The 26,288-nt window shown below is 38.4% G+C and overlaps 1 protein-coding gene and 1 non-coding gene across 2 annotated transcripts in view; both read left to right on the top strand.

Moving 5' to 3' along the window:
• The window catches only part of GPC3 (glypican 3), a 426,680-nt gene that overhangs the window by 19,759 nt on the left and 380,633 nt on the right, over positions 1–26,288 (top strand). The window contains exon 2 of the mRNA XM_008572275.1: positions 11,074–11,235. Within this exon, the coding sequence (XP_008570497.1) occupies positions 11,074–11,235 (162 nt within the window). The remainder of the gene's footprint in view (positions 1–11,073; positions 11,236–26,288) is intronic.
• TRNAI-GAU lies at positions 15,952–16,026 on the top strand. The gene has a single exon. It is a non-coding gene; the product is annotated as a tRNA-Ile (tRNA).

The following is a 26,288-nucleotide window of genomic DNA, read 5'->3' as shown; positions in this document are numbered from 1 at the left end:
GGCCCCCCCGGGGGGGTGGGGTTTTCGGCGCCGCCCCCCCCCCCCCCCCCGCCTCCTTCTTTCCTGTGCTAAGGAAGATCCAAAGTAAACTCTTTAGCCTTGAGGAATGAGGGCATTACTCAAGGAATACTGCACTTTATTATTTTTACTTTTTTAGGATAGGAAGATATTTTATTTATGTAGTTGGGTGGTTTGATTATGAGTGAGGTAAGAATTTTTTCACATAATTGTTACTAATTTATATTTTCATGACTATAAAATACTTTTATTTACTTGCTAATTTGTTTTCCTTTTTTAAAAATATGATCTTTTTTTATCGATTATACATATTTATGGAGCACTATTGTACTTTAAGACAATACCTGACAAAATGGCTTAACCAAAGTAGTAACTCACCCATGATGAAACATTTAGACATTGCTAGGAAGATACATTTAGGTGGGATAGATGGGGAGAGAGGGTGTATTAGTTTCCTAGGGCTTCCATAACAAATCACATCATATTTGGTGGCTTAAAACAACTGTGATTTACTCCCTCACAGTTCTAGAGGCCAGGATCTAAAATCAAGGTGCCAGCAGGGCCATGCTCCCTCCAAAGACTCTAGGAGAGAATCCTTCCTCACCTCTTCTAGCTCCTGGTGGCTCCAGGCATTCCTTGGTTTATGGCTGTATTACTCCAACATCTACCTTCATCTTCACACGGCTTTCTACTCTTCCTATGTCTATCCTTCGTGTGTCTTTTAAGAACACTTGTCATTGGATTTAGCGCCCACCTGGATAATGCAGGATGACCTTATTTCCAGATCCTTAACTTAATTACATCTGCAAAGACCCATTTTCCAAATAAGGTCACATTCACAGGTTCCAGGGTTAGGACATGGATATATCTTTTTGGAGGACACCACTCAACCCATTATAGAGGAGAGCTTTCTGGGGCCTCTTGAATCAGACAAATTTACCAGAGCTCTCTAATCTAAAGGGAACTTGTTTGAGGGAAGCTTAAAGTCATTTGTAAAATGTCAGTGTGCTTCTTGAGAGGGATGTGGGTGGCAATTGCTGTTAACCCATTTTTCAAATGGTTAAATTAAGGATCTGGGGAATAAAATAACTTACCTAAGTTGCAAGAGTTCTTAAACAGAATAGGCTACCACATTATTCTGCATAAACTTTATATCTTACCTCGTGACTCTTGTTGAATTTTTTTTCTTAAAAAATATATTTTCTAAATACTGTAGCTGTGGGAAGGCAATTGTTGCTTATTATCCTCCTGCAAAACCTTTTCACAGGATCTGTGGGATCAAGGTGATGGTGCACTTGTAATCGACTGCAGCTTTCCACCTACTCTTTGTGGTTTGCTGAAATATCACCTACAGGGAGTTTTAAAAGCCATAAATATCTGTGAAGCAAAAGACTGCTTTTTTAAGTTCAGATATACCGAGTTTTAGGTACAACTTGCATGCAAAGTGGTAAATATATAGTTGTCACAGATGAGACATTCTCTGAAGAAATGCTGTCATAACTGCTTATGACAAAAGGACCAGTTCTAACATTTATGGCTGTGGGGCATCTCTCCTCTGATGCATTATCAGAGTGTACCAGTGATAACCTTGATGTATAAAGAGATTAGTAAGTTAGAGTAGGGCTTTTATGGAATTACAGAGAGAAAGGAACCTTGGAGGTCACCAGGTTCAGCCTCCTACCTAGTGCAGGAGCCCCTTCTGTGGTATCTCTAATATTGCTACCCAAATTATGCTTGAATGCTTCAAGAGACAGGGAGCCTACTATGTATGTATAGAAAGCAGGCTTTCATTGTGACTACTTATTCAGTAATCCAACAACCATTTATTGAGTGTATACTATATACCAGGTACTATGCCGTGCCAGGAAATACAGAGATGGCTAAGATATAGTTCTTGCCCACAGAAACATACAACTTAATACATTGTAGGAATAAGAAAAATATATCAATGGCTACAAAAACCTAGACTGCAAAATACAGTGTTAGATAGGTACAAAGTGTACCGATAATAACACTTTAGCTTTGGTAGTGAAGAGCTCTTTTCCCCCTGATGTGATTTCATACACAGGGGGAAGGGCCTAGCACTTAAATTGGGCCCAGGTGTTGAAATTCTCAGCTATGCCTCAGGTCTGCATATTTGAAGATTGTATCTGAAAAATAAAAGTTATACATCTCCTGAAAGACAGGACCTCAGCTACTTATCTGAGTAGAATAACAATTAGTGAAGGAGTGAGCGGGGGAGACAGGAAAATTACCTTAGCTTAGTCCCTCTGACAGAATTTTAAACTAAAAGATTCCTCATCCCAACTCCAGAGTAGCCGACATTGTTCTCCAACCCAGTTTTCTTTTTATTAGGGAGTTTCCCCTAACTGTTCAACCAGTGATGTATGTGTGTGTGTGTGTGTGTGTGTGTCTTTTGCTTTTCTAAAAGTTGCTCTAGTAGCATCAATTAATCTGACCTAGTTCCTTTAAAACTAAACTCTCTTGAGTTTTTGGCATTGCATCCAAGTGAAAGGGGAGGGCATCAAGCCCAAACCACAGTGGGCCCCTTGAGATACAAAGATGAGTCAGTCAAAGGTCTTTCCTTCAAGGAACTTAAATCTAGAGGAGATAAGGCATGAAAAATAACTATGATGCAAGTGAGAGAGTGTGAGAAGTGACTCTATAAAGGGTGGAGAGTGCTATGGGAATTCAAAGTACAGAAAGCCTTTGGAGTGCATCTGTTTCTGCTCCCACGAACATTCTCTCCTGTGGGAATCCAATGAACAGGGAACTAGGAGTCATCTTGCAGCAGGGCTCACATTGCTCCTCCTGATGTGGCCCCAGCCACTGTCCGCCACTTCACTTTTCCTTCTAGCTTTGCCAGGTTCCTTGGCAGTGCCTGAACATGCCACCCACTTTTGCACCTCTGTGCCCTTGTTCCATGTTCTTGGAGGCTTTTTAAGAAGTAGAATGAATTGATCAGATACGTACTTTAGCAATTACCTCTCTAGGGCTTGGGTGGAGGAGGGTGTAGAGGCAGGAAGGCCAGGTTGGAGGCTGTTGTAGTCATCCATGTGAAAGGAGGTGAGGTGATGAGGCAGTGATGGAAAGGAGGGGAATGATGAGAGACATTTGGAAAGCAGAATCAGTGGGATTTGGTGACATTTGGCTATAGGGGATATTGTGAGTAAGGTGTCCAGAGTGACTTAGAGGTTTCTAGTTAGTTTGGGAGTCCATTTCCTAGACCAATCTGTGAACTCCAGGGCAGGGACTATGTCCTGTTCATTATTGTATTCCTTGGTTTGGGCATAGTCCCTGGCACAAAGTAGGCATTCAGTAAATGTTGGATGAATGAATCATTCACCACTTTGGCAGGCTGAATATAATCAGTGAATTTGTATTCCCCGAGCACATGTTGACTGCTGGTTGGGAATGTGGTCCAGAAAGAACCTCTTTGTGGGAGAGTGTAGTGATCTGGGGGGATTCAACCTTTACTGGGCATGAAATGATAGGCAATTAATTGACAGTTGGCAGTAGAGATAAAGGTAATTCATTCTTTAATTCTCAGGCTTAGAGAATAGCTTATCTCCAGGGTTGCTTTAAACTCCCAGTACTCCAGTGTGGTAGCGACATTTTGGTTTGCCTTTTATAGAGGCAGAGTCTATGGCGGCCCCAGGTATGGTCTTTGATTTAAAGTCTGAGCTCTTGATACCCAGGTGCACCCTCTACAAGGTCATGTTCTTTCAGGCTAAATAACAGAAGGGTAACCTTCAGTTGGGTTCCCTAAGATGATTTTTTCCACCAGCAATCATCACTTTCCCCACTGGTTTCAAATGCAGCCATTTCTTTCATCTGTATTCCTATCTTGATTAGTGAGAAATTAATGAGCGTGTAAGATTTGATTTAGATAATGATTAATTAGGGAGAAAGGTGCCGTTCTAATAGCAAGTCACTATTATATGCTAAGGAAATTAGTTAATATTTTTGGATGGCAAATTGACTTGTCCTTTGTTAAAAAAAATACCTTTTTAAAGTGCCTGATATGTTTTTTGGTTCATTAGTAGAGCAACCTTCACTTAATCCTTTGCATAATTTTAATAGGCATCTATTATTTTTCCTATAAGTCATGAAGCAACCAACTTTGGATATAATTTATTCCTTTGTTTAATATTACTTTAATGATAATATTACATTATTATTTTCAGCACAATGTACCTTTGTTAGCAAAAAAAAAAAAAAAAAAAAAAAAAAAAAAGAAACCTGCTGTTCATAAAGCAGACCTTCCCAATGAAATGTGTCAAATCAAATATATAAAAGATATGTATATAAAAGATTTCAATTTTCATTGTTACTGAGCCCTGACGATTCATTCTCTTCTGTTGCTGTTTGAATATGCTTTATCTGCTCTTAGTAAAGTGTAAGGATCAAGGTCTACATTAATATTTCTCCTGTTCTTTAATGTGCTTTTTAATGTGATTTTTGACAATTTATAGTCATTAGCTAAAATTGCAGTCTAGTAAAATAACCAACATATAGAACATAATAAAGGTAATTAGAGAATCGGAGGGCTGGAAGTGACCTTGAGGGGTTATTTAGTCCATTTCCCAATTTCAGGCCTTATGACTAATCTTCCTAAACAGCACTCTTTATCATATTATGCCTCTGCTTGAGAACCTCCAATGGTCCATTATTGCCCATGGGGTCAAGTCCACAGGCCTCTGCCTGCATTCAAGACCCTTCAACTTTGGGCCTGTCTTGCCTGATAAGCTGACTTTGCCCCAGATTCCAGCCTGTCTCCTGGCAGGTCAGCCTTGCCTCACTACTCCACTGGAGCCAAACACATTTCACCCATTGGCCTCTCTAAATTCTTCCCATCCTTTACAGTCTATCTCAAGCCCCACCTCCTCCTGGAAGTCTTCTCTGAAACTGAGAGCCTTAGTGACACACTCCCTTATTTAAAAAATATTGGCTGTATTGCATATTTAAAAAACAACTTTATTGAGATGTAACTTATAAACAGTAAAATGCACCCATTTCAAGTGAAGGGTTTAATGAGTTTTGACAATTGTATACAGCCATGTAACTGCTACTCCAATTAAAATATAGACTATTTCCATCACCTCAGAAAATACCCTGCATGTTTTTTCACATAACCATATACCAACTTTTACTGTTCTCTAGGTATTCTTGTGTGTAAAAGTCTGGTCTCTCAGTGTGAATTTATTTTTTATTTAATTTTAATTAACACATATTGAATATTTACTTTGTATCAAGAAGGCTAAGAGCTTTAAATGTATAATCTCACTTAATTCTTGCAATAACTCTGTAAGGTAAGTACTATTTGATAATCCCATTTCATAGATAAAGGCAAAAGGCATGTAGAGGTTGAGTAACCTGTCCTTGCTTGCACAGCTAACAAGTGGTGGGGCTAGGACTAAATTGTAAACAACTTGACCTGAGGGGCCATAAGTGCATTTGCTCTTTCCTGCCTAACTAGTGTCTATGATGCCGCTGACCTCCAGATCATTAACACTTACTGACTTGGAATAAAATTCAATAGAACTAACACATTTAAACGGTCCCATACACACTACTGACTTTCCTCTTCCAATTATATACAGGGCTCAGGCCTGGAATGGGGTCTTTAAGTGAGTGTGAAGAGCCTAGAACTTCACAGCAAAGAGGAACTGAAGTCCCAGTTCGGGGGGAGGTGGCTAAGGGAAACCAGGAGCAGTCTAAAAGGTCAGTTCTTTAAGTGGAGCCAACAAAGAGTAAGAACTCTTTCCCAAAGGAAAAGAGTCTATGATTATGGTCAAGAAGGCTAAGCCACAGGTAGCTGAGCCCGAAGAGATCCCTTGACACAAGAGTATGCATCAGGAGAGAGCCTTCTGTGGACCATCTGTGGTTAGCCTCTGGGAGGCGAGGCAGCTAGTAAGGGTGCCCAGTTTGGGGACACATGCGAATAATACCCCAGAGAAAAAACTTTCATAGCTCAAATATTCCTTCAGTTGTAGGAGCCACAACTGGACCCAATGTACAAGTAAAACATTGTCTCAAAATAATTAGAAATAACTTACTTCATAGTTCCTTCAAGTGAAAAATCTATTTGTGTATCTTCAAGATGCTTGGAAATTAATTTTTATGGTATTTTCTAATATTTTTCAAAGATCAAAGTTAAGCATACAGATGTAAAATTTTCAGGGTCATCTGTCTCCACTCCCTCTTTTTAGATACAGACAGACACAAAGTTCTTTGCTAGTGTTCTCAGTCTACAGCCCTCATTAATTCAACACTATATGCACAGGACTGAATGGGATCGACGGGGCATCCCAAAGGAGATGGGAGTCATTCTCTGCTCTTCAGGAATTTACAGTCTAGGAGAGGAGATTATAGTATGAAGGCACTTTTTAATCCTTCAAAATAAATGGGAACTAGCAGCCCTGTAATGACTTCAGTTAATTTTTTTTTAGCATCTGGGAATGCAAGTTATTAAGCCCCAAAGAGCTGAACCTTTCTGGCTCATTTGAATAGTCAGTTGCTAAGCCTTCTCCTTATCTCCATCCCAGGCTGTATTGCTTGTCTCTATTCCCATTTCCCAAGTGAATTCCATTTTTACAAAAAAGAGTGAACACCCCTCTTTGACGAGTATGTCCATGATTATTTTTTCTGTCCATCTAATAAAGGGGCTATTTTCCTTTAACCTTCTTTTGTCCCTCATATACTTAAAGAATGCTTTCCTATTTTCTGTGTCTTTTGTAGGTTGCATCTTATTTCTTGAATTGACCTTTCCACTTTTATTTGTACAAGTATGTACCAGTTCCCAGTGTACTTTTTTTTTTTTTTTTCCTTTTTGTCTTTTTTCGTGTCCGGCAAGGGGGATCGCAACCCTCAGTGTCATGCCCGTACTGGACCGGGACCGGCAACGGGATCGCAACCCTCAGTGTCATGCCCGTACTGGACCGGGACCGGCAACGGGATCGCAACCCTCAGTGTTGCGCCCACACCCCGCTCAGCCAGTGAGCGGGAACCGGTCTGTACGTGGGATCCGAACCCTTGGCGGGAGCGCCGCTGTGCTCCCAAGTGGCGCACTGTAGCAGTGCGCCACCGGGCCGGCCTCCCAGTGTACTTTTTATTCATTCCATTTGGGATTCAGTTCCCAGAGTAATTCTTTGTTTAGTTGATGAGGATTCCCTCTAAATTCTTTCTTTGTCTCTTTCTGTTTTTTGTGTTCTTTCTGTTTCATTTCTTTTATGCACGTGTCCATGCACTGAAATGGTTATATTTTACTATTGCCATTTCATTTAGGCATGGCTAGCTCTCCTGGCCCTCTTTGTTCATCATGTTGTAGGGCCTTTTTTTCAGCTGGTCTGTGAGTTATGTGAAATTTGCTTAAAACTAAATATTTTTCCCTTTGGCATATATTTCTCTCCTTCTTGGTTTGCAAATCCTGAATTCTTATCAGTTTATGGATGTTTTATTTCCTCAAATCTATAGCTAACTCTTAGCCACTAGATCAATTGTACTGATTCATTGATTAACCAGGCAGTGATAACTGGGAAGAAGGGTAAATATTGCTATGTATACACTTATATTTGGACATAACATATACTTTCTTCATGACCTATGATGTGTTTTCCCAAAAGTTCTCACTTGAGGCTCTATTCTTTTAAAGATTTTTTGGCTAAACTGATTCTTGAGGTGGTAGGAATTTATACAGTGATGACACTTGACCAACTCAGGGAAGGGGCACACACTATGCAAGCTTTGAGTGACTTTATGAATTATATCAAAGGCAAACCAAACTGGTGTCATGGTAATTCAAAGAGTTATTCTTGGGCTTCTGTATGTAAATTGAGCAGCAATTTGTTAACTTTTAAGATCTGAAGCACTTCACAGAGAAAAAAACCTGAGCCCTATTATTTTATAGCTCCTACTAGCTAGAGCTGGTGGGAATAGGAGCAGTACTAACAGCCAACCTGCCAAATAAACTCAACCATTCCTGAAAACTGGAAGTTGTCACCAATGCAAATTTAGAAACACAAAGGATTTTATCTATAACAATTTTATGAACTCATTTACATACAGATATTTTAAAGGCACACTACTTAGGCATTGGTTTGCCAAGAAAGTAAATAAAACCTTGCTAAATGGACAGGAACTTGGTATATGGGAAGTATCTACTGTATACGATTTTTCATATCTACATGTGTGTTCCAACGAACCTTGTTCAAATTTAGATTAGCCATTCTTCCCCAAGGGGACTCTTTTCCTTCTTGGTTGAGTAAACTACATCAGTTTCTACTCCTAGAATAGCATTATATTTTGTAACCTCATGTAAAAAGAACACAGTGAGCTAGAACTAGCTCTGTTTTTTTTTTTCTTTTTCTGAAGATAATCATGAAGCCTTTAAGCTTAGACCATATTTAAAATCAGTTTAAGGCTTGTATATGAGATTGACATTTATAGGAGATAAATCTGAATTCTGTGTCTCCAGACCCCAAATTGTATTTTGACATTAAATATCACCTTTCCATCCAGTACTATAAATTGCAGTGCTGGATTAGGTTTGGTGATATGTATTATCTTTGCTCTTCTTCACTACTTTTGTCAGCAGCTCCCTTGAGGAGGAGGAAGTGGAGAGCTTGGAGTCAATACTCTGGACTCCAACGGTGATGTCATGTGAAGCAAAACTTGATGGATTTTATTCCTAAATTAAGAAAACTTGGACACATGTATTAAGGCCATGATCAACTAGAATTCCTAGGGAAATAAGATGTTGTAATAAAAATAAATTTTCTGGTAACTTAGGGCTAACTAGTCCCTCCCACCCCTTTAAAAAAAAAGTTGTTGAAAAGCTGTCTAAAATGCCTGAATATGCTTTCCAGACCTTACTGCAGTAAGATTTATTAGGCCTTACTTTGCTGAAGACCTTATGGGACTTTGAGGGAGTCATCCTTATATCCCATATACACTTTTTGTCATCCTACTTATCTATGTTGCATTATTGTGCTCATTTATATGTACTAGGTATTTATCTCTGTAAATCTCTTTAGACAGTGAGCTCCTTGGGAGCAGGGACCAAGTCTCTTTTGTTCAAATTTGTAACTCCACCACGTACCACAGTGCCTGGCACATACAAGGTATGTTAGATTTGGTCCTCTTTGAAGAAGATGCCAATTAGATTGGCATCTAATCCAATATGAGGTACTTCAAACAGTTCATGGAAAGATTCATTTTGTTTTCTAATTCTATTTTTCCATGAACTTTTTGAAGTACCCTCATGTGGAATTAGAGGTGCAAGAGATTTATTGGGAAAATACTCGTGAAGGAAAATGGGAAGTGAGCTGAAGGAGGCTGGAAGAGCCATCAGACCATGGTGCAGGTCTGACTCCTACAGAAAAGAGAGGAAAGGAAGGAAGGTCGAGTAGGAAGTATCTTAGACAGCAGTGCAATTTAGAGGAAGTTTTGGCAAGGTCAGTGGGGACCCCTCAAGCTAAAGTCTTCTGTAAGCAAAGACCTATGTCTCACAGGAGTTAGCAACATTGCTGTGCCCAGTCATTGTCTGGGAACAGCCCCAGGGATTATAGCCTTGGCACAACATGGGGGTGAATTCATAGGGCAGCACCTGGGGCCATTAGTCAATTATACTCCCCATCGTTGGAGATCTGAGACGCATGTTTTCATGGCTACCACAGAAGATGCTCATTGAAGAGAGAGTTTGAGTAAAACAAGAGTTGGAGTGAGGAAGGAGATTGGACTTAATATTCATTGAGCCCTAATATTTGCTAGTGTTGGTGGAGGATATAAAATCATGGGATTCTTCCTTACTTCCCTCATCTCTCATGAAAAGTTGCCTTATAAAAGAAGCCTTCCCTGACTACCCTATATAAAATAAAATAGTCCCTGCACATTCCATATCTCCCTTACTTTCCTTTTTAAATATTAAAAAAGTAACAGCTTTATTAAGGTATAATTGATATATAATAAACTGCACATATTTAAGGGTTCAATTTGATAATTTTGACATATGTATATACCCATGAAACCATCACCACAATCAAAATAGTGAACATAGCCATCATTCCCCAAAGTGGCCTCACTATCCTTTGCAATCCCTTTCTCCCACCCACTTCCTGCTCTCCATCCTCCCCAACAACCATAGAGCTGCTTTCTGTCACTATAGATTAGTTTCCATTTTCTAGACTTTTACATAAATGGAACCATAGAGTATGTACTTTTTTTGATCTGGCTTCTTTGACTTAGCAAAATATTTTTGAGGTTCACTCATGTGGCAGCATGTATCAACAGTTCATTCCCTTATATGGCTAAATAGAATTCTATTGTATGGATTCACCAGTTTGTTTTCCCTTTTTTACTTTGTTTTATTTTCTCTATACTACTTATCAACGCTTGACATGATGTTTATGTTTTTATTTGTTTGTTAGTTGTTTCCCAGAATTTAAGCTCCACTAGGGCAGAGACGTTGTTTTATATACCGTTATAACCACAACAGTTGGCATATAGTAGGTGCCCAAAAAATATTTGTAGAATGACTTGCATTTTGCTCTAGACTTTTAGTTAAAACAGCAACAACATAGCTTTGATATGATATTGATGTTTTGGTCATTTATCCTGAAAAGCAACATTGGGTTGGCCAGACATACATTTCATTTGGAAATCATAACAGGAATTTTAAAAATTGTTTCTTGGTTGTCTTCTCATTCATAAATTATAATCAAGAAAAATAAATTATAGGAGTAAAGATTGATCTTTTAGCAGACAAATTAAATATCAGTGTTCAATGACATGTATTTGGTGCTATAAATTAGTTTATGCAGAATTTATGAGTCAAACCTAGGCAATTAATTCTGATGGTTATTCAAAAAGAATCAGTCATAAGGACAATTGGGAGAACACAGGGATTAGTCAAGATGAACACTAACTTTGAATAATCAAGATTTTACTGTATTTTAAAAGAAATGCATTGTTTTGCCCTGTTTGCTGTGTGTGAGAGAGAGAGAGAGAGAGAGAGACATTCTGCTTACTGAAACATGAAAACCTTGTTTGTTTTAGGATCAGATTTGCAAGTATGTCTCCCCAAGGGCCCAACATGCTGCTCAAGAAAAATGGAAGAAAAATACCAACTAACAGCACGATTGAACATGGAACAACTGCTTCAGTCTGCTAGTATGGAGCTCAAGTTCTTAATTATTCAGAATGCTGCGGTTTTCCAAGGTGAGTTCTAGAGATCATTTTAGATGTGCTACTCAATGGCATCATTATTTGAACACTAGGCTTTCAAACGCTAAATATAATTTATAAATTACCATTTCAGCATTAACACGATATTTTTAAAAAACATCCCAGTGAGAGATTCTGGTTAAGGAAAAACAGTTTTTAGAGAAGCTTCATTTTAATCTTTGGAAAGGTGGGTATTGTCAAAAATCATTGTCCAAGGGCATTCTGTTTACCTATATGTAAAAGTTGTAAATCTCTGCAAAAAGAGTAAATGATACTTTCTCTGAGCTAGCCCATAAGACTTATTTAAAAAAGAGATTTCCTTAAATACTGAGCCCAGTTTTCTCCAGGAGTGAGTTAGATATTTGTGGAACACACATGAACTCCTTCAGACCACTAGGACCATTTCCATTTAAGAGGGAGAAACTGGCTTGTCGGCCTAACATTTTCCTGTTTGTGTGAGTGGTTACCTCTCCTCTCTTCTTGAATCTTAGTTCTTACCATGCCTGCATATGGCTGTGAAAGAAGCTGCTCTGGCATTTCAGAAGGGATAGGAAATTACATTTCTCCTAGCTAACTTGTAGGGCTATCAGAGCAGTATGGGGAGTGCCTCTCTCTATTCAAATACCCAGCTAGGGATGATGATGACAGTGGTGGTGGTGGTGGTGATAGCAAGTGCTTATATAGCAGCACTACGTTCTAGGTGCTCTTTTAAGTGCTTTACATATATTAATTTATTTAATCTTCACAATATACCTATGAGTAGGTAGTGGTATCCCCACTTTATGGATAAAAACCTACGGCACGGGATGGTTAAATAACTTGCCCGAGGCCATGAACCAATAAATAAATGGTGAAGGCAGGATTTGAACCCAGGCAGCCAGGCTCTTAGAGTCTATGCTTTTAACTACTTCAGTAGGCTGCCTCCTGTGACTGGAAAAATTAATTATGGATATTGGGCTTTCTTCTATCCTTCCTCAAGCAGACAGGACCAGCTGCCTTTTCTTGCCCCACAAAGAGAGGATTGGAGTCAAATAGAAAAATAACACTTCTGACTACTTCACATTGCAAAGCTTTAGATTTATGGCACCTTTGGAAGAATTAACCTCTTTGAATTGTTAGGTGGGTTGATTATAGCTTATTTTGTGTATTATAATGAAATTGTTAGGATTAGCTAAGAAAATTATTCAAATTAGCTGATAAAGCATACATTCAGAATAGTTTCTTGGGTCAAAGCCTCAGGGGATGTTAGGTTGATTATATGAAGTACAATACACAAGCTTGAAGTATTTGTTAACCTATTTATGCAGGCAGACTTGTGAAGACATTGTTGAGACTAACAATTTGGCAATAGAATGAATAATTTAAGCTGATTTTAAAAATACATGTGCCATTCATGTACTTCCTAGATTGGTTTTGATGAAAGTGGGGTGATAAGAAGTGATGTGATGTGAGAATTGGGTTGAAGTGGAGAGCTGAATTTTACTCTTTGGGGCATCAAGTTACCTCTTTAGAATGGAGTATTAGTGATTTGTTTAGTTCCCAGAATAACCAAGCCCACAGATGTTACCTTACAACCCTTGCCTGTCTGGAGGCGGGTGGTAGATTGCTCACACTGGTATTCTAGCATGCAGAATAGCTGACATAGCTGTCCTCCAAGGGCCCGTGTGTTAGCATTCATGTCTCTGCCCAGTCCTGCACTTTGCATATTCTGTTTTGTAGGTCTGAAACAGCATGAGACTAGGAGAGAAAAAAAGTTGTGACAGGATTTTGATTGGATTGGCTTCCAGATATGGCTGCTGTAGCATGAAAGCTAAACACTACCCGTGTGGACAGAGGATGGAAAGTGAGGGCAACATCTACTAGTATCTTCTCTCTCTCTCTCTCTCTCTCTCTCTCTCTCTCTCTCTCATGCACACACACACACATGCACATTCTTTCTTGAGTTGTGGGGACAGGCAGAAAGACAACCCTAGCAAAGGAAGATGGAGGCAACTAAATGATGTCTGAACTCATTATTGCTGGTGCCCTCTACGTTGTCAACACATGTACTCATTCTTTACCTTGTTTCATTCCCTTTTCTTATTATTTTCCCACTTCACTTTGAGAAAAAATAAATCATGGTTCCAGACCTCAAGGAACTTACTCCATGTTTTTGGAGGGACATTGCCCCTAAGTCCTTTCTGTAACAAACATTAGGAAAGACAGGACTTAAAACCAGGAACCAATACAAGAGGATGTATTATTAATTGCTAAGAAAAAGAGAGCATCTACTTCTTTTTTTCTTATAACTACTTATTATCTGATGAATTGAAATTGGGCTGCAGAACTGTTTTTTGTTCCCTAAAATAAATCCCCTACCCAAGATTCTGGTAGACCAGATTATTGAGAAAATTGTCCCAGTACTTTGCTCATGTGAAATTTGATGTGGCAGCTTTTGTGAGCTGTTTTCTCCACCACATGCAGTTGAAGAAAGCTCATCTTGATCTTGGCCTAGATCCACAATCTCTTTAGGATTCCTTCACTAGTCCACATTGGGAGTATTTAAACAGTGAGTGCTTTCTGAAAATATGTGCACAGTTACACGAGCAATCCTTACTGCCTTGATTTGGATTTTATGTCTTTGTTTGCAGGAAGCCTTTGCCCTCATAAATGAGCCAGGGGCCTTTTGCTACAATGGTTGGAGTGCTCTATTGCTAATGTTGTTTTGATAATGATTGAAGCATAAAAAAAAAATTGCTCTTTATTTTCAATCTTTGCATTGCCTCGTTTCCTAAATTTAATTTACTTAGATGTGCTTAGTAAAATGGGGCAGCACAATCGTTTTTGTTTCAGCTTAATTAATTCTTTTTGAAAAACTCCACTGAAAGTAGATTTTCCTTTCTCTTTCTCTGTTTCTTCTCCCCTAACTTATCATACTTATGATGATAATAATAATAGTGAAGATTTATTAAGTGCCTATGATACAATGCTTACTTTTACATAATTATCTCATTTAATTTTCTCAGCAGCCCTGTGAGGTCCGTGCTGTAATTATCTCCATTTTACAGATGAGGAAACTCATTGATGCCAGAGCTTCTTCCAAGCCATCCTGTGACATGTTTTCCTTGTTCTTAGTGTGCTTGAGCTAAAACAAAATTAAGAAGTTGTAGGATTTCTAGTCCTTGTGAAGAAAATGGGATAGAATTCTAAAGTTTTCATCATATCTCCACCTCTACACCTTCAAGCCTTGAGTTCTGTTTTCTTTGTAGATTGTATTGTGACTTTCAACCTTGTACTGTCAGGAAATACTTGGGTATGTGCAGGGTTGTTTTTTTTTTTTTTTGGATGTTGGGTGATTCTAGATTTTCCCAAGGTGCCACTGACTTTGAATGAGAACAGACTCTTCAGAATGCAGCAATACTTTGCTTTTTCTGGAAGTTGCCTATCCCACAACTTGAACTATCTTTATCAGAGAGTAAAAACAGTGGTTAAACAGAAAACATTCCTGCACACCTAAAATGCCAAGGAGCTCCTGCTTGTATAGTTGACTCACCTAGGAGCACTTTTGGTCCTTGCTTAGAGCCTACTACTGTACTAAATTTATGCAGTCTTTACAAGCTTGATTTTCTGGCTTTCTAACAGGTGGTAGATAAGCAGTTAAAAAGAAGGGTTGTGGAAGACTGATGGGGGAGGTACATATGAGCAAGAAGTTACAAGTGATGGTAAGGCTGGAGGACATAAAAGGGGACTCAAGAACTCACTAAATGTGGCAGTTGGGGCATTTAGTAGACTAATATATCCCTAGATGCCTCAGTAGCCCCTGTATTATAGTAAGTCCAATAACTGATGTTCGTAATAATGGTTTCAAATCAATAAGGAGAGATCAAGTAATGTCCTTTTCTTAATAGTTCCATTTTGAATGGCTAAAAATAATTTTTGGACAATAAAAGAACAATAAAAGAAACACTGGACTCGGAGTCAGAAAATGTAACTTCTAATTCTAGATCTGCTTTTATGAGCTTTATGATTTGGGGAAGTTATTTAGAGTCCAATAATCTTAGTTTTCTTATCTGTAAAATGGGGATAAAAATTGCAGTCCTGTGTAATGTATGTCGACATGTCTTGAAAACTGTAAAACATTATAAACGTGTATTATCTGGACAGCTCATTTATGTGGACCACTTCACCCTAGGTGGTGCCAAATAAATAACACATTATCATTACAGACACTAACTTGGACAAGGCTGGAGTTCATGATGTACTTATACACAAACAACTCCAATGCACAGGTGAGAACATACTTTAGGCCAAGGACCCTTTGAAAAGGGGGTTTATTTTACGCACTCTTGGATGTGAAGCTGCACTGTTTCAAATGTCAGTACTGCTAGGAGCAACCCTTTTTTCAGCTTCCTAAAGCTTCTCTTCTGATCCATATCTGGTATTTTCACATACAAACAAGTGACTAGGTTTGTTGTGTTCACTTCATGTTTTTGTTGTTTTTTCAGGCTTCTATTTTATTTATTTATTTTTAAAATTTTGTTTTTTAATTGACACAATAATTGTACATATTTATGGAGTGCAAAGTAGTATTTCGATACATGTATACATTGTGTGATGATCAAATCAGGCTAATTAGCATATCCATCACCACAAACATCATTTCTTTGTGATGACAACATTTGAACTCCTCTCTTAACAATAATTTATTGCATATTTTCAAATGGCTAGGCTGGCTGGTTAGCTCACTTGGTTAGAGCATGGTGCTGATAACACCAAGGTCAAGGGTTCGGATCCCCTTACTGGCCAGCTGCCAAAACTGAATGAATGAATAAATAAATAAATAAATAAATGGCTAGAAGACAAACCATAGTTGAGTTGCATTTTCTGGTCAAGGGTTTGGATCCCCTTACTAGCTAGCTGCCAAAACTATATAAACAAACAAACAAACAAACAAATGGCTAGAAGACAGGCCAGAGTTTAATTGCATTTTCTGGTCCATGCTATTGTGGCAGAGAAAAGGAAAAGGTGGGTGGGTCTAGAGATCGTCAGTCAATCTTTGGCTGATGTTGGAAGGCTTGCTTTCTTCTAACTGCTTTCTGTGGAGGAGATGAGAAGGATGTCTTTGAATGGGGAGGAGGGTAGCGCTTCTGTGCTGCTTCTGTTGCTCCTCTCCCTTGTTTTCTGTTCCCATCTGCTCTTGGCAGTTTTTATACTCTTTTCTGTCAGATTCCTGTCTCTCCTACTCCCCCTAAATAAAATTGACCTTGGTTAGACCACCCTTTTCCATCAGCTCAGAGCAATTTCTGCAGTCATTTCTGCTTGAAATAACTGTTTAGGGACATTATTCAAGCAAAGCTTTTTTCCTTCACAGTTAATATGTGACTAAATAATTGCTTGAATGTTGATAAACATGTTTTTGAGATTCAATCATTTGTTAATTTAGGTTTTATAATGTAGTGGGGGATTTAAGTGGGTACTGAGCAATTTTTCTCCATTTCACAATTTTTTCCCCCTGACTAGCCTGACAGTTGTGCCCACACTCCAGCTCTGTGCAGGCTGAGCCTGGTTGAGTCCCTGATTCAAACTACTGGCCATTCTGTCGCAGCCCTTTCTTCATTGAAAATAACGTATGGGAGAGAATAATTACATTGATGTCTAATCAGAACTTAATTCATTTGCCAGGGATAAGTATAACAACATTAAACTGAGTAGGAGAATTTTAGGATCACAAACTATGACCATGAGTGAGGTTATATATCCTCAAAATGTAAATTATTAATCAAACCACTCAGCTGTTCAGCAAAGCTCAAGTAATCCCATTATAAAAGGGTGAATTTCTCATCAGAGCCCAGAAGATGCTGGCTTTAATTAGTGGACTTTTATGGCACTGACTCAAAGAGATATTTTGGTTACAAAGTTTTAAAAAATGCAATTCTTTAATTATTAGTGCTATTGGAAAAAACAACTGGAAACTGGGTGTTTAAAGTCAATTTCAGTTTTAAACTAAGAACTTTTGGATTCAATTTCTTTCAAAATTCTGTGGCTTTAGCAGAGCCAAAGGCTGGGGGAGTTGTCAACCTTTCCTGTGCCCTCTATTGATTTAGAAAAGTCAGTCATTAGGCTGAAAACTGTTTAATAAAAAGAGCTTAGAAAAATGACTCAGTGTGTAGGCGGAGACTGTTCTGGGGCCAACGGTGAGGTGAGGAGATTATGCAGATTAACTCTTTTACCCCAGCTCATGGCCCTAGATTTAATAGAGCTCTAAAGTCACCCCCCTCTTGCTATTATTATCACTGCCCACCTTTCTCACTAGTGGGCCGAACAAAGCAAATTAAAGGACATTGTCCCTGCCCTCTAGAAGCTTCCAGGAAAAATACTACTTTTGCCTAGAGTGATTACTCCCCACCCCTCCCCCACTGGGATTTGTTTACTTTCTGAAAACATATGCTCCACCTCCTCTTTCTGTCTCGCTGAGTTGCAATACCTGATATCAGAGTAATGAAGCATATGTTTGAGAGATTTGAATTCTGCCGTCAGTAGAGTGGAGGTACAAACAATTTTCCTCTAAGCTGGAAGTGGTAACAGAAATTCAAAGCACCTTTCCTGCTATTGTCTGGGAGTTGCTTCCAGGGGCTGAGGTATGCGTCTGTCCGCCTTTTCTCTCATCCCACCTTTCAGTCAGTCACAGGGACTTCTTTCTGCCTTCATACTTCCTCACATCTTTTTTCTACATCTCATTCTCCTTTGTCCTCTCTGGGTCTTAGTTGTCTAATTTTCACATGCTGATGCCTTCTGATTTTAGTTCCTCTCTGATTTCAGTTACAGGTTCCATCAGCTCACATCTTAGACGATGAGCAAAGCATGACCGGGTTTCACTCCTTTAGTCCCCTCCTTTGCTTCCTAGTTCATCAATGGAGTGTAATGATTAAGAGTGCCATTTTGGCTGAGTTTGAATGAGTCTGGGTGGAGGTAGTCAGGGTGGTGTGGGGAGAAGAAAGTTGAGTGCTTGGGTGAGGATCAGAAACCTCTTCTCTGAACATGTACTAAATCAGTGAGAGATAAAGGAAGTTTCCTGTTCTAAAGTGTTTCACTTGTATTATCTCATTTAAACCTCACAACAACCCATGAGGTTCGTACTTTTATTAGCCTCATTTACCACTGAAGAAGTGGAAGCTTAGGTGGAGTAACTTGTCTAAAGTAGCACAGCCAATAAATGGCAGACAGAAGCTGAACCCAGGAAGTGCAGCTCCAGAGCCTGTGCCCTTAACCACCAAGTGTTACACAGCCTCTGTGTATTTTGTTGCATGGTCATGGGTAGTCTCCTCAATTCTAGCTTTCTTTCCTGCAAGGGAACTATAATGTATTTAATTTGGAAAACAGTTGCTGAGCAAGTACATAGCATATCTGAAGGCAAATATTACGGGGGATTCAAAGACAAAAACTACCTCATGCCTACCTTCAAATAGCTCAGAAGTCAGAAACCAAGATGTTTATATATGAATAACTTGGGAACAAGGCATCCTAAGAGAAATGCTGTGAGAAAAACTCTACAGTTTTCTATTGGAAGGGGGGAATCCAGGTTTTAGGGGGCTCAAAACTTATACAATTTGGTGGCCCCCCTTTATGAAAAAGACAAAATTAAAAATACAAAATGCCTGTGTCTTTTCTGGGAGAGGGCACACAGGTATGGCTCCCTGTAGCTTAAGTTTCATTAGCTTCACAGTAAATCCACCGCTGTATAAGAGTGTAGAGTTGGAAAAGATGAATTCTAACTAGAGGGTAGAGGTTCTTGGAGGAGATGGCCTGTATGAATTCTCCAGACAGACATGGCTCCTGATCAAAGAGAAAGGCAGGTGAGGGAGTTAGGTAAATCTTATTCTCAATTAAATTCAAATTCAAATTCTTAATTGCCTGCTACATACCAGTCTTTCTGGACTCCCTGGCTAGCCTTATAAGCCTCTCACTCAGCCTTCTCTCTCAAAAGGACCAAACACCTACAAGGGAAGCAGAGGGCCATAGTGTGAAGGGCATGTGCTCTGGCTTCAGGCAAGCTGGGGTCTAAGTCTTAGCTCTGCTCTTTCCTTTCTTTCTGACCTCTCTTTGTCACTTCTCTCTGAGCCATTTATTAAAGAGGGTTAAATCGGATGAGAGCAGTGAAGAACTCAGCCTTATGTTGGCCCATAGGAATCAAATGCATGGTAGCCATTGCTTTTATTATTCTCTCTTGTACATTTATAAGCACAATTGTGTATGGAATAAAATTACTTTGCAGTATTGAATGTCACATATCTGGCATATATACATTTTTTAATGTTTTTAATGTTTTAATCTAACTATAATTAATATGAAAATATTCTAGTTTACTCACTCATAATCTTACCATTCAGAAATAATCACTTGTACCATTTTTGTGTGTTTTCTTCTTCTCTCTGTGTGTATATGTGTATATTTAAGACTATATAGTAGGCAGCTTCTAAATGGTCCCCTAGTGGTCTGAATGAGTTCATGTATCCTCTAGATCTAGCAAAGGGAAACTGATTTCGTTGGGTTGCGTTAGGAGAAGGAGAGCAAAAATGTTGAAAGGAAATCAGAATGCTTATGATGCTCCCCTCCTTTGCTTGAAGTTCTTTAACATTGATTCTGGATCCCATAAACTGAAATGTAATCATTGGAATAGACCAGGATCCACTCTATTCCATCTTCTGAGAACCTGTGCTTTTCGTTTCTGGCACTTATCAAGTTTGCAGTGGGACACGTGTATGTATGGTTATTTGATTAACATGGATCTCCTTTACTAGAGAATGAATTCTCTATGGGTAGGGCTTATGCCTATTGTAGCAGACCCCTGTATCCCCAGGTGAGACAGTAGGTAGTCAATAAATGTTTGAATGAACACACACACTCACACTCTCAACATTCATACAAAATTAAAATAAGTAGTATTAAAAGAGGCATATTTCTAACTCTTCCCCTTCCCCTGCAGCAACTGCCACTATGACCAAATAGAAAAGATAGAACCTGTTGCCTGCAGCATTTACTTCTAGGTTCTAAAATCAAGTCAGATGTAATATCTTAAAAGTCTAGATAATGGATTGATGCTGGCCCACTGAGATGGGAACATCTTATGTTTGCCTGAGCCTCTGCCTCTGCTTCTGGCCTCACCACTCCCAGGCTTGCTGGTTGTCTTTTCTTCCAGCCTGACCTAGGCTCTTCACAGAGCACTGTGAACAAGGTTCAGTGCCACAGATTTGCACCTTGTAACCAAGAATCATTGGTTGACAATGTTGACACCTGTCAGCTTGTCCAAATATGCTCTTGTGTGTCCTACCATCCTTTCACAATAACTGGACAGGAAGAGAAACTAACTTTTCTTGAATGTCTCCTATACAGCAAACAGTCATACTTGTACTTATTTTAATCATCCCAGCATCCTTTCAAAAATGTGGTATTAATCCCACTAAAATTAAAACTAAGAGAGTTTGGTAACTCAGGCAAGTTAACCCAATGCTAAATAGGGAAGTTGCTTGACGCAAGAATGCTGAATTCTAAATTTGGTGCTTTTATCCTACATTACTATGTGTTCCCTCTCAGCGTGGTTGCTAGTGCCTCTAATTTGGGGGCCATTCACATAACCTTACCTTTCCTTAGATAGAGTTTTATATTTGATATTTTAATGGAAGGCAAAATGACAGAATAGGCAGGCTTTAGAGTCAAAACAGTTCTGAATTCATATACTTCTGTTGCTCACTAGTTACATAACCCCCTTTTACAAAATGGGGATAATAGTTACAACCTTCCAGAGTTGTTGTGAAAGTGAGCCATAAATTATGTCAAGCATTTACCATATTGCTTGGTATATAATAGGTACTCAATAATGGTAGCCATCGTTACTTTTTGAAGATAAAGACTAAAGTTCTTATTCTTTTTTACATCTGTTTACAGTAGCACTTCCTTACAGTAGCAGCGCTGTGAGCGCACTGGTCATCCCTATATAGGATCCGAACCCGCGGCGGGAGCGCTGCTGCGCTCCCAGTACCGCACTCTCCCGAGTGCGCCATGGGCTCGGCTCCTAGGTATAGTAATTTCATCAGATATAGGTAGGACTAAGGTTGACTCAGGTTGAAGAAAGGACTTGGCAGGCAAATGAATAGTGTAAACAAAATTGTAGAGATAAATTAATAACTGTTTTAAGAGGATATTTTTAAAATGAAATGTTCAGTATGCAGTAAGAAATCAGTAATCAATAGGTTCAGTAGAAAGTATTCTTATGTATTTGTTAAGGCAGGTTTCTAGAGGCCAGTGGATTATTTATTCATTCTTAGTTACTGTGAGCCCTTAAAAGAAATAGCACAAACTTTATTTCGGGATTTTTTAAGAAACAAGGTTTTGCTAAATAAATAAGTACTAATTTTCTATTAGAGAAAAAATTTAAAAACACAAAGAAATAAAAAGTAGAAAATAAAATGACCCAGATCCTATCTGCCAGAAGATAACCACTATTAACATTTTGGCATATTATCTTTCATACTTTTATTCTTATGTTATAGGTGTGTGTATTTTATTTCAAAAAATGGAATTGTACTGCTTTTTCATGTAATAGAGCCACCTTTCTATGTCAATAATATATTTCTGTAACACAATAGAAATACAGTATCTTGGGACCACCCTCTACTTAGTAATGTGAATGTCTCATATGTTATTAATCCAACCCTCTCTATTGTTGGAAATTTAGCTTGCTTTCAGTAAACCACAGTTAGATAAATAATGTCCACGTAACTAAATATTTATGCACATTGTTAATTATTTCCTCAGGATAAATTCCTGGGACTGGAATTGCTGGGTCAGAGGCTATGCAGTTTTTAAGGTTTCTCACATTTATTGCCTATTTGGTTTTTTTTGTGTGTGTGTGTGGCTGGCCAGTATGGGGATCTGAATCCTTGACCCTGGTGTTAAAACACTGCACTCTAGCCAACTGAGCTAAGCTAACCAGCCAGCCCTAACCTATTTGATTTTTTCTAAAGTTAATACCTACTTTCATTTTTGCTAGCAATGTATGAATGTCCATTTTCCTAACCATTTGCCATTTGCCATTTTACAATAACCCCAGTTTGGGTGAAAAAATATTTCTCCTTGATGACTAGGATGATTTGTTGATCATTTGGACATTTTATTTTGTGTTTTTTTTCTCATTAATATTTTTTCATCATTTAAAAAATATTTAGATTTTTGTTGTTTCTTATTAGATGCCATTTTCTTTTCATATTGATTTGTAAGAGCTCTTTTTATATTCAAGATTCTAGCCCACTTTGTATGTTATAAATTGCTTTTATTGGTTTGTTAATTTAATTTTTCATTTTTTTGTGGGGGTTTAAAAACACCTTCAGTCAAATGTATCAGTACCTTCCTTTGGTTTCCAATACGTTCTTTGGTTCTTTACTAATTGATATTAGCCTTAGTATGACTCAATGATGTGTTCTATTTTCTATTCTGGCACCAGCTGTGTGAAAATGGGTAAGTAATTTAAAGTGTCTGAGTTTATTTTCTTATGTGCAAGATGATAACACCTGAACCTGCCAGTGCTTTTGAGGATCAAAAGAGGTAATGTATATGAAAATGCTTTGAAAAGTTTAAATGACTATTACAGTTGTTATTCAGTTGTCCCCTGACACTATCAGTCTGAATTAGTTCATGTCTATTGTACTGATATCAGCATTGCCTCTCCTTTCCCTGAATTTGAAATCTATCTGGCCATTTCACAGGAAGTAATCTTAGTCTAGAAATGTACTGGAGACTGTCCCCTGGTAGCTGGAAAGGTGCTCGGAGGTGGTGAATTGTTGCCTGCCACCAGTCTCTTTGCCTGGAGCATGGATTCTGGGCATCCTTCCTACCTTCTCAGCTGGGAAAATAGGCCCTGGAACTATTCTTTGATGTAGTATGTATGTTTACTCTCACATGTCCCAGCCCTTGAAGGGTAGCTTAAGAAACCCAGTTAGTGAGGCCAAAGTGCCTGTTCTTGTCTAACAGACTAGTAGGTGGGGGAAAACCCCAAAGCCTGTCCGCACTCCTATTCTTTGGGGACTGGAAAAACAGTACTCTTTCTAGCAATAACATTTCAAACAGATACACTGGCCTATCAGACAAATCAGTGGCTTAGCATTGTTTTGTGGTACATATTCTGGAAAGAGCTGTTTATTGGGAAACTTTTTTTAAAAAATTATGAGATGACCATAATTCTCCCTGTCTAAACTCCAGATTAAAAAAAAAAAAAAATCAGAGGCAGGAAAAACAATTAAAGTATCTCATGCATCAAAGTAAACAAAGTGTGTTCTTTCTGACAATCTCTGCCAGATCGTTGAGATGGCTTATAGTGGAAGAAGAGGCTTAAGTGATGCACATATTATTTCAAAATATAAATATAACCTTGAAGGTTTTTGTTTCTGTTTTGATGGGAGGGGAAGATAGTGTATGCCTGCATAAATTAAGCCTTCTTGAAGGTCAGAGGTCTCTGGAAAGATGGTGAGGTTAGACATTTGAACTCATTTGGGTCACTAAGTGAAGGAGAAGCAAGGTACTAAGATTACTAAAAGTCCTAGACTTGAGTAATCTTCATAACGGTAATAATACCGGTAAGTATTATTATCTCCATTTTACAGATGTGGAAACTGGGGTTAAGAGCTATTAAGCAATTTGCCTAAGGCCACATAACCAGTAAGTGGCAACAAGAAGTTTCTAACTTCAAAGTCATTGCCCTTTTCATTAAGTCACAGTGTCTTCCTTGGAGTCAGAAGATAAAAATAAGCTTTAATAACTCATTAAAATGATCATAGAGGGTTTTAAAAAATATAAAGTGCTGTTAGGAATCTGTACAGTAATGGAGAAATAAACAAAATACCCCAAGAATGGCCTAAAACTTTTATTTGGCAGAAGGCTTCAAATTCCATTGATGTGAAACAATTCTCTGTAGGGACATACTAGGGTGAGTTAATTGTACACTGAGTATTCTATGGCAGTGTGGCAGCCTTTCCTATTGCTTCATTAAGAGTTGCACACACACCCTTCAGAGTTCATTCTAGTACTTTTCAGACTGACATCTAAAGGGGCTGCTACCCTGACAAACACAATCTGGCCAGATGTTATTATTTTGCACTACATTTGATTTCTCCCTGCCAAAGATTTAGACTTCTTTTCCCTGATAAAGATCAGGGGAAATTGTCTGGTATTTACAAAATCCCATCCAGGCATATCTGTTACAATGTTCACTTAGCAAAGTTTATTAGATTATTAGGGCTTTAAACCCTTGGGCTCTTTCGTTATTGAAATTAAAAAAAGAAAAACCCAAACATCTTCAACAAATTTAAGTGGTATAATTAGACCCTGGACTTGTCTTACAGGCATTTTAGAATTATGAAAATGATTTAAATAGTATTTGCTTCCTGAGAAACTTGCTGAGTTTGACAGGGATGAAAGGCAAGTGGTTATTCTCCTTTGGTCTCCTGAGTTAATGGGGAAAATGATATCTGGAACTGAAATAAATTTGCTATAGTTGTATGGCAAAATAACTCTCATAAGTAGTTAGCCATACCACACAGGGCCTCTCCTTTTTGGCCTATTTAAAATGTAGGCGCTACAGTGTTAGAGGCACATATGGGTCTGTAATTTCCTTGCTCATGAAGTCTACTTAGAGGAAACACTGAACTAGACTCCTTGAGCTCTAAATTTTGCTTATATCCACTATACTAGACATATAAAGGAGGAGGCAGTAATACAAATATTCAGTACTTTCAAGGTATAATCAATTGTGGTTTATAAACACTGTGGTTTTCCTCAAGCGATTTCAATGTGCTTTGCATGCAGTGAGTATATTTTCAGGCATTTCCCGTTGAAAGTTGATGGCAACTATTGTTATTTTCTCTACTGTTTGCATGTAGACATGGGAGGGTTGAGACAACCCAACTTAATCAGAATAAGGAGCCAGTAGCTGATCTAGAACCTTAGCTAATAAGATTTATAGGGGACAGAGAAGCTAGAAAAAAGCAGTGTAATTATGCTCCCCCCCTCCCCCCGAAGTGGGGGCAAATAGCTACTAATTCAGGCACCAAAATTCTGGAACATCACACTTTACTTAAGAGAGAGGACTATTTAAGAAAATTGAATGGAAGTGTTCATTACATATGCCAACTCGTGTGTTTTCTTCTATTGTATATTTACTTGATGCTAGACTAGGTTTTTAACAAATTGTTACAGTCCAGTTCTTAGAGACTATGTTATGAATGTTGCACAATTAAGCAGGATCATAGTCAGGCTTGTTCTTCTTATTTTGAAGGTGGTCAGAAGCCTTTTACGTGAAAACTGTAACAGTGCAAACATATGTTTGTACATTAGATATATAGGCAATAACTGCTGAAATAGCAGAAGTGAACTCGAGGCAGGAGGTAAATATTTTGTAAAAATTAATGGTCTAGAGTGAACTCTCATTAACTTGGACTCTGTTAATTTGAATATTGTGATAATTTGACTTGGACTGAAGTTACTTTCATCTCATTTATGAAGAAAGAATCTGCTAAACAAATTAATAGTGTATATAAGATTGCAGGAAGGCATGTTTAACTTGCTTGAAGGACTTGAGCAAGCCCATTAATTGGGGCTGCTAATTACAATGAGCTTTGCTTATTAAAGCAAACCTGATAGAACTTCTACTTGGAAACACTTTATTAGCAGTGAGTTTGAGTTACTCTAGGTATGGAAAAATAATAAAAGGCAGTGTAGTGTTTAAGAGAATGGATTCTTGAATAAATTGACTTGGACTTGTTACCTGGGGGAGTCTACTTAACCTCTCTCAGCCCCAATTTCCTCATCTCTAAAACAGGGACAATAACAGGACCTAACCTTACATGATGGTTGTGAGGAGTAAATGATATGATGCATGTAAAACTTAGGACAGTGCCTAGTATATAGTAGTGCTCCATAAGTGTTAGCTGGTGTTTGTTATTCTTGAAAAGTAGTTGTAAATCATACTTCTCTAACTTATACTGTCCTTTCCTTCACCAATTCAGACTAGTGAAGATGTT

Source organism: Galeopterus variegatus, unplaced genomic scaffold (assembly GCF_000696425.1).
Source record: "Galeopterus variegatus unplaced genomic scaffold, G_variegatus-3.0.2 Scaffold772, whole genome shotgun sequence".
NCBI lineage: Eukaryota > Metazoa > Chordata > Mammalia > Dermoptera > Cynocephalidae > Galeopterus > Galeopterus variegatus.
The sequence above is the reverse complement of the archived record's forward strand: the minus strand, read 5'-3'. Positions and strand labels throughout refer to the sequence as shown.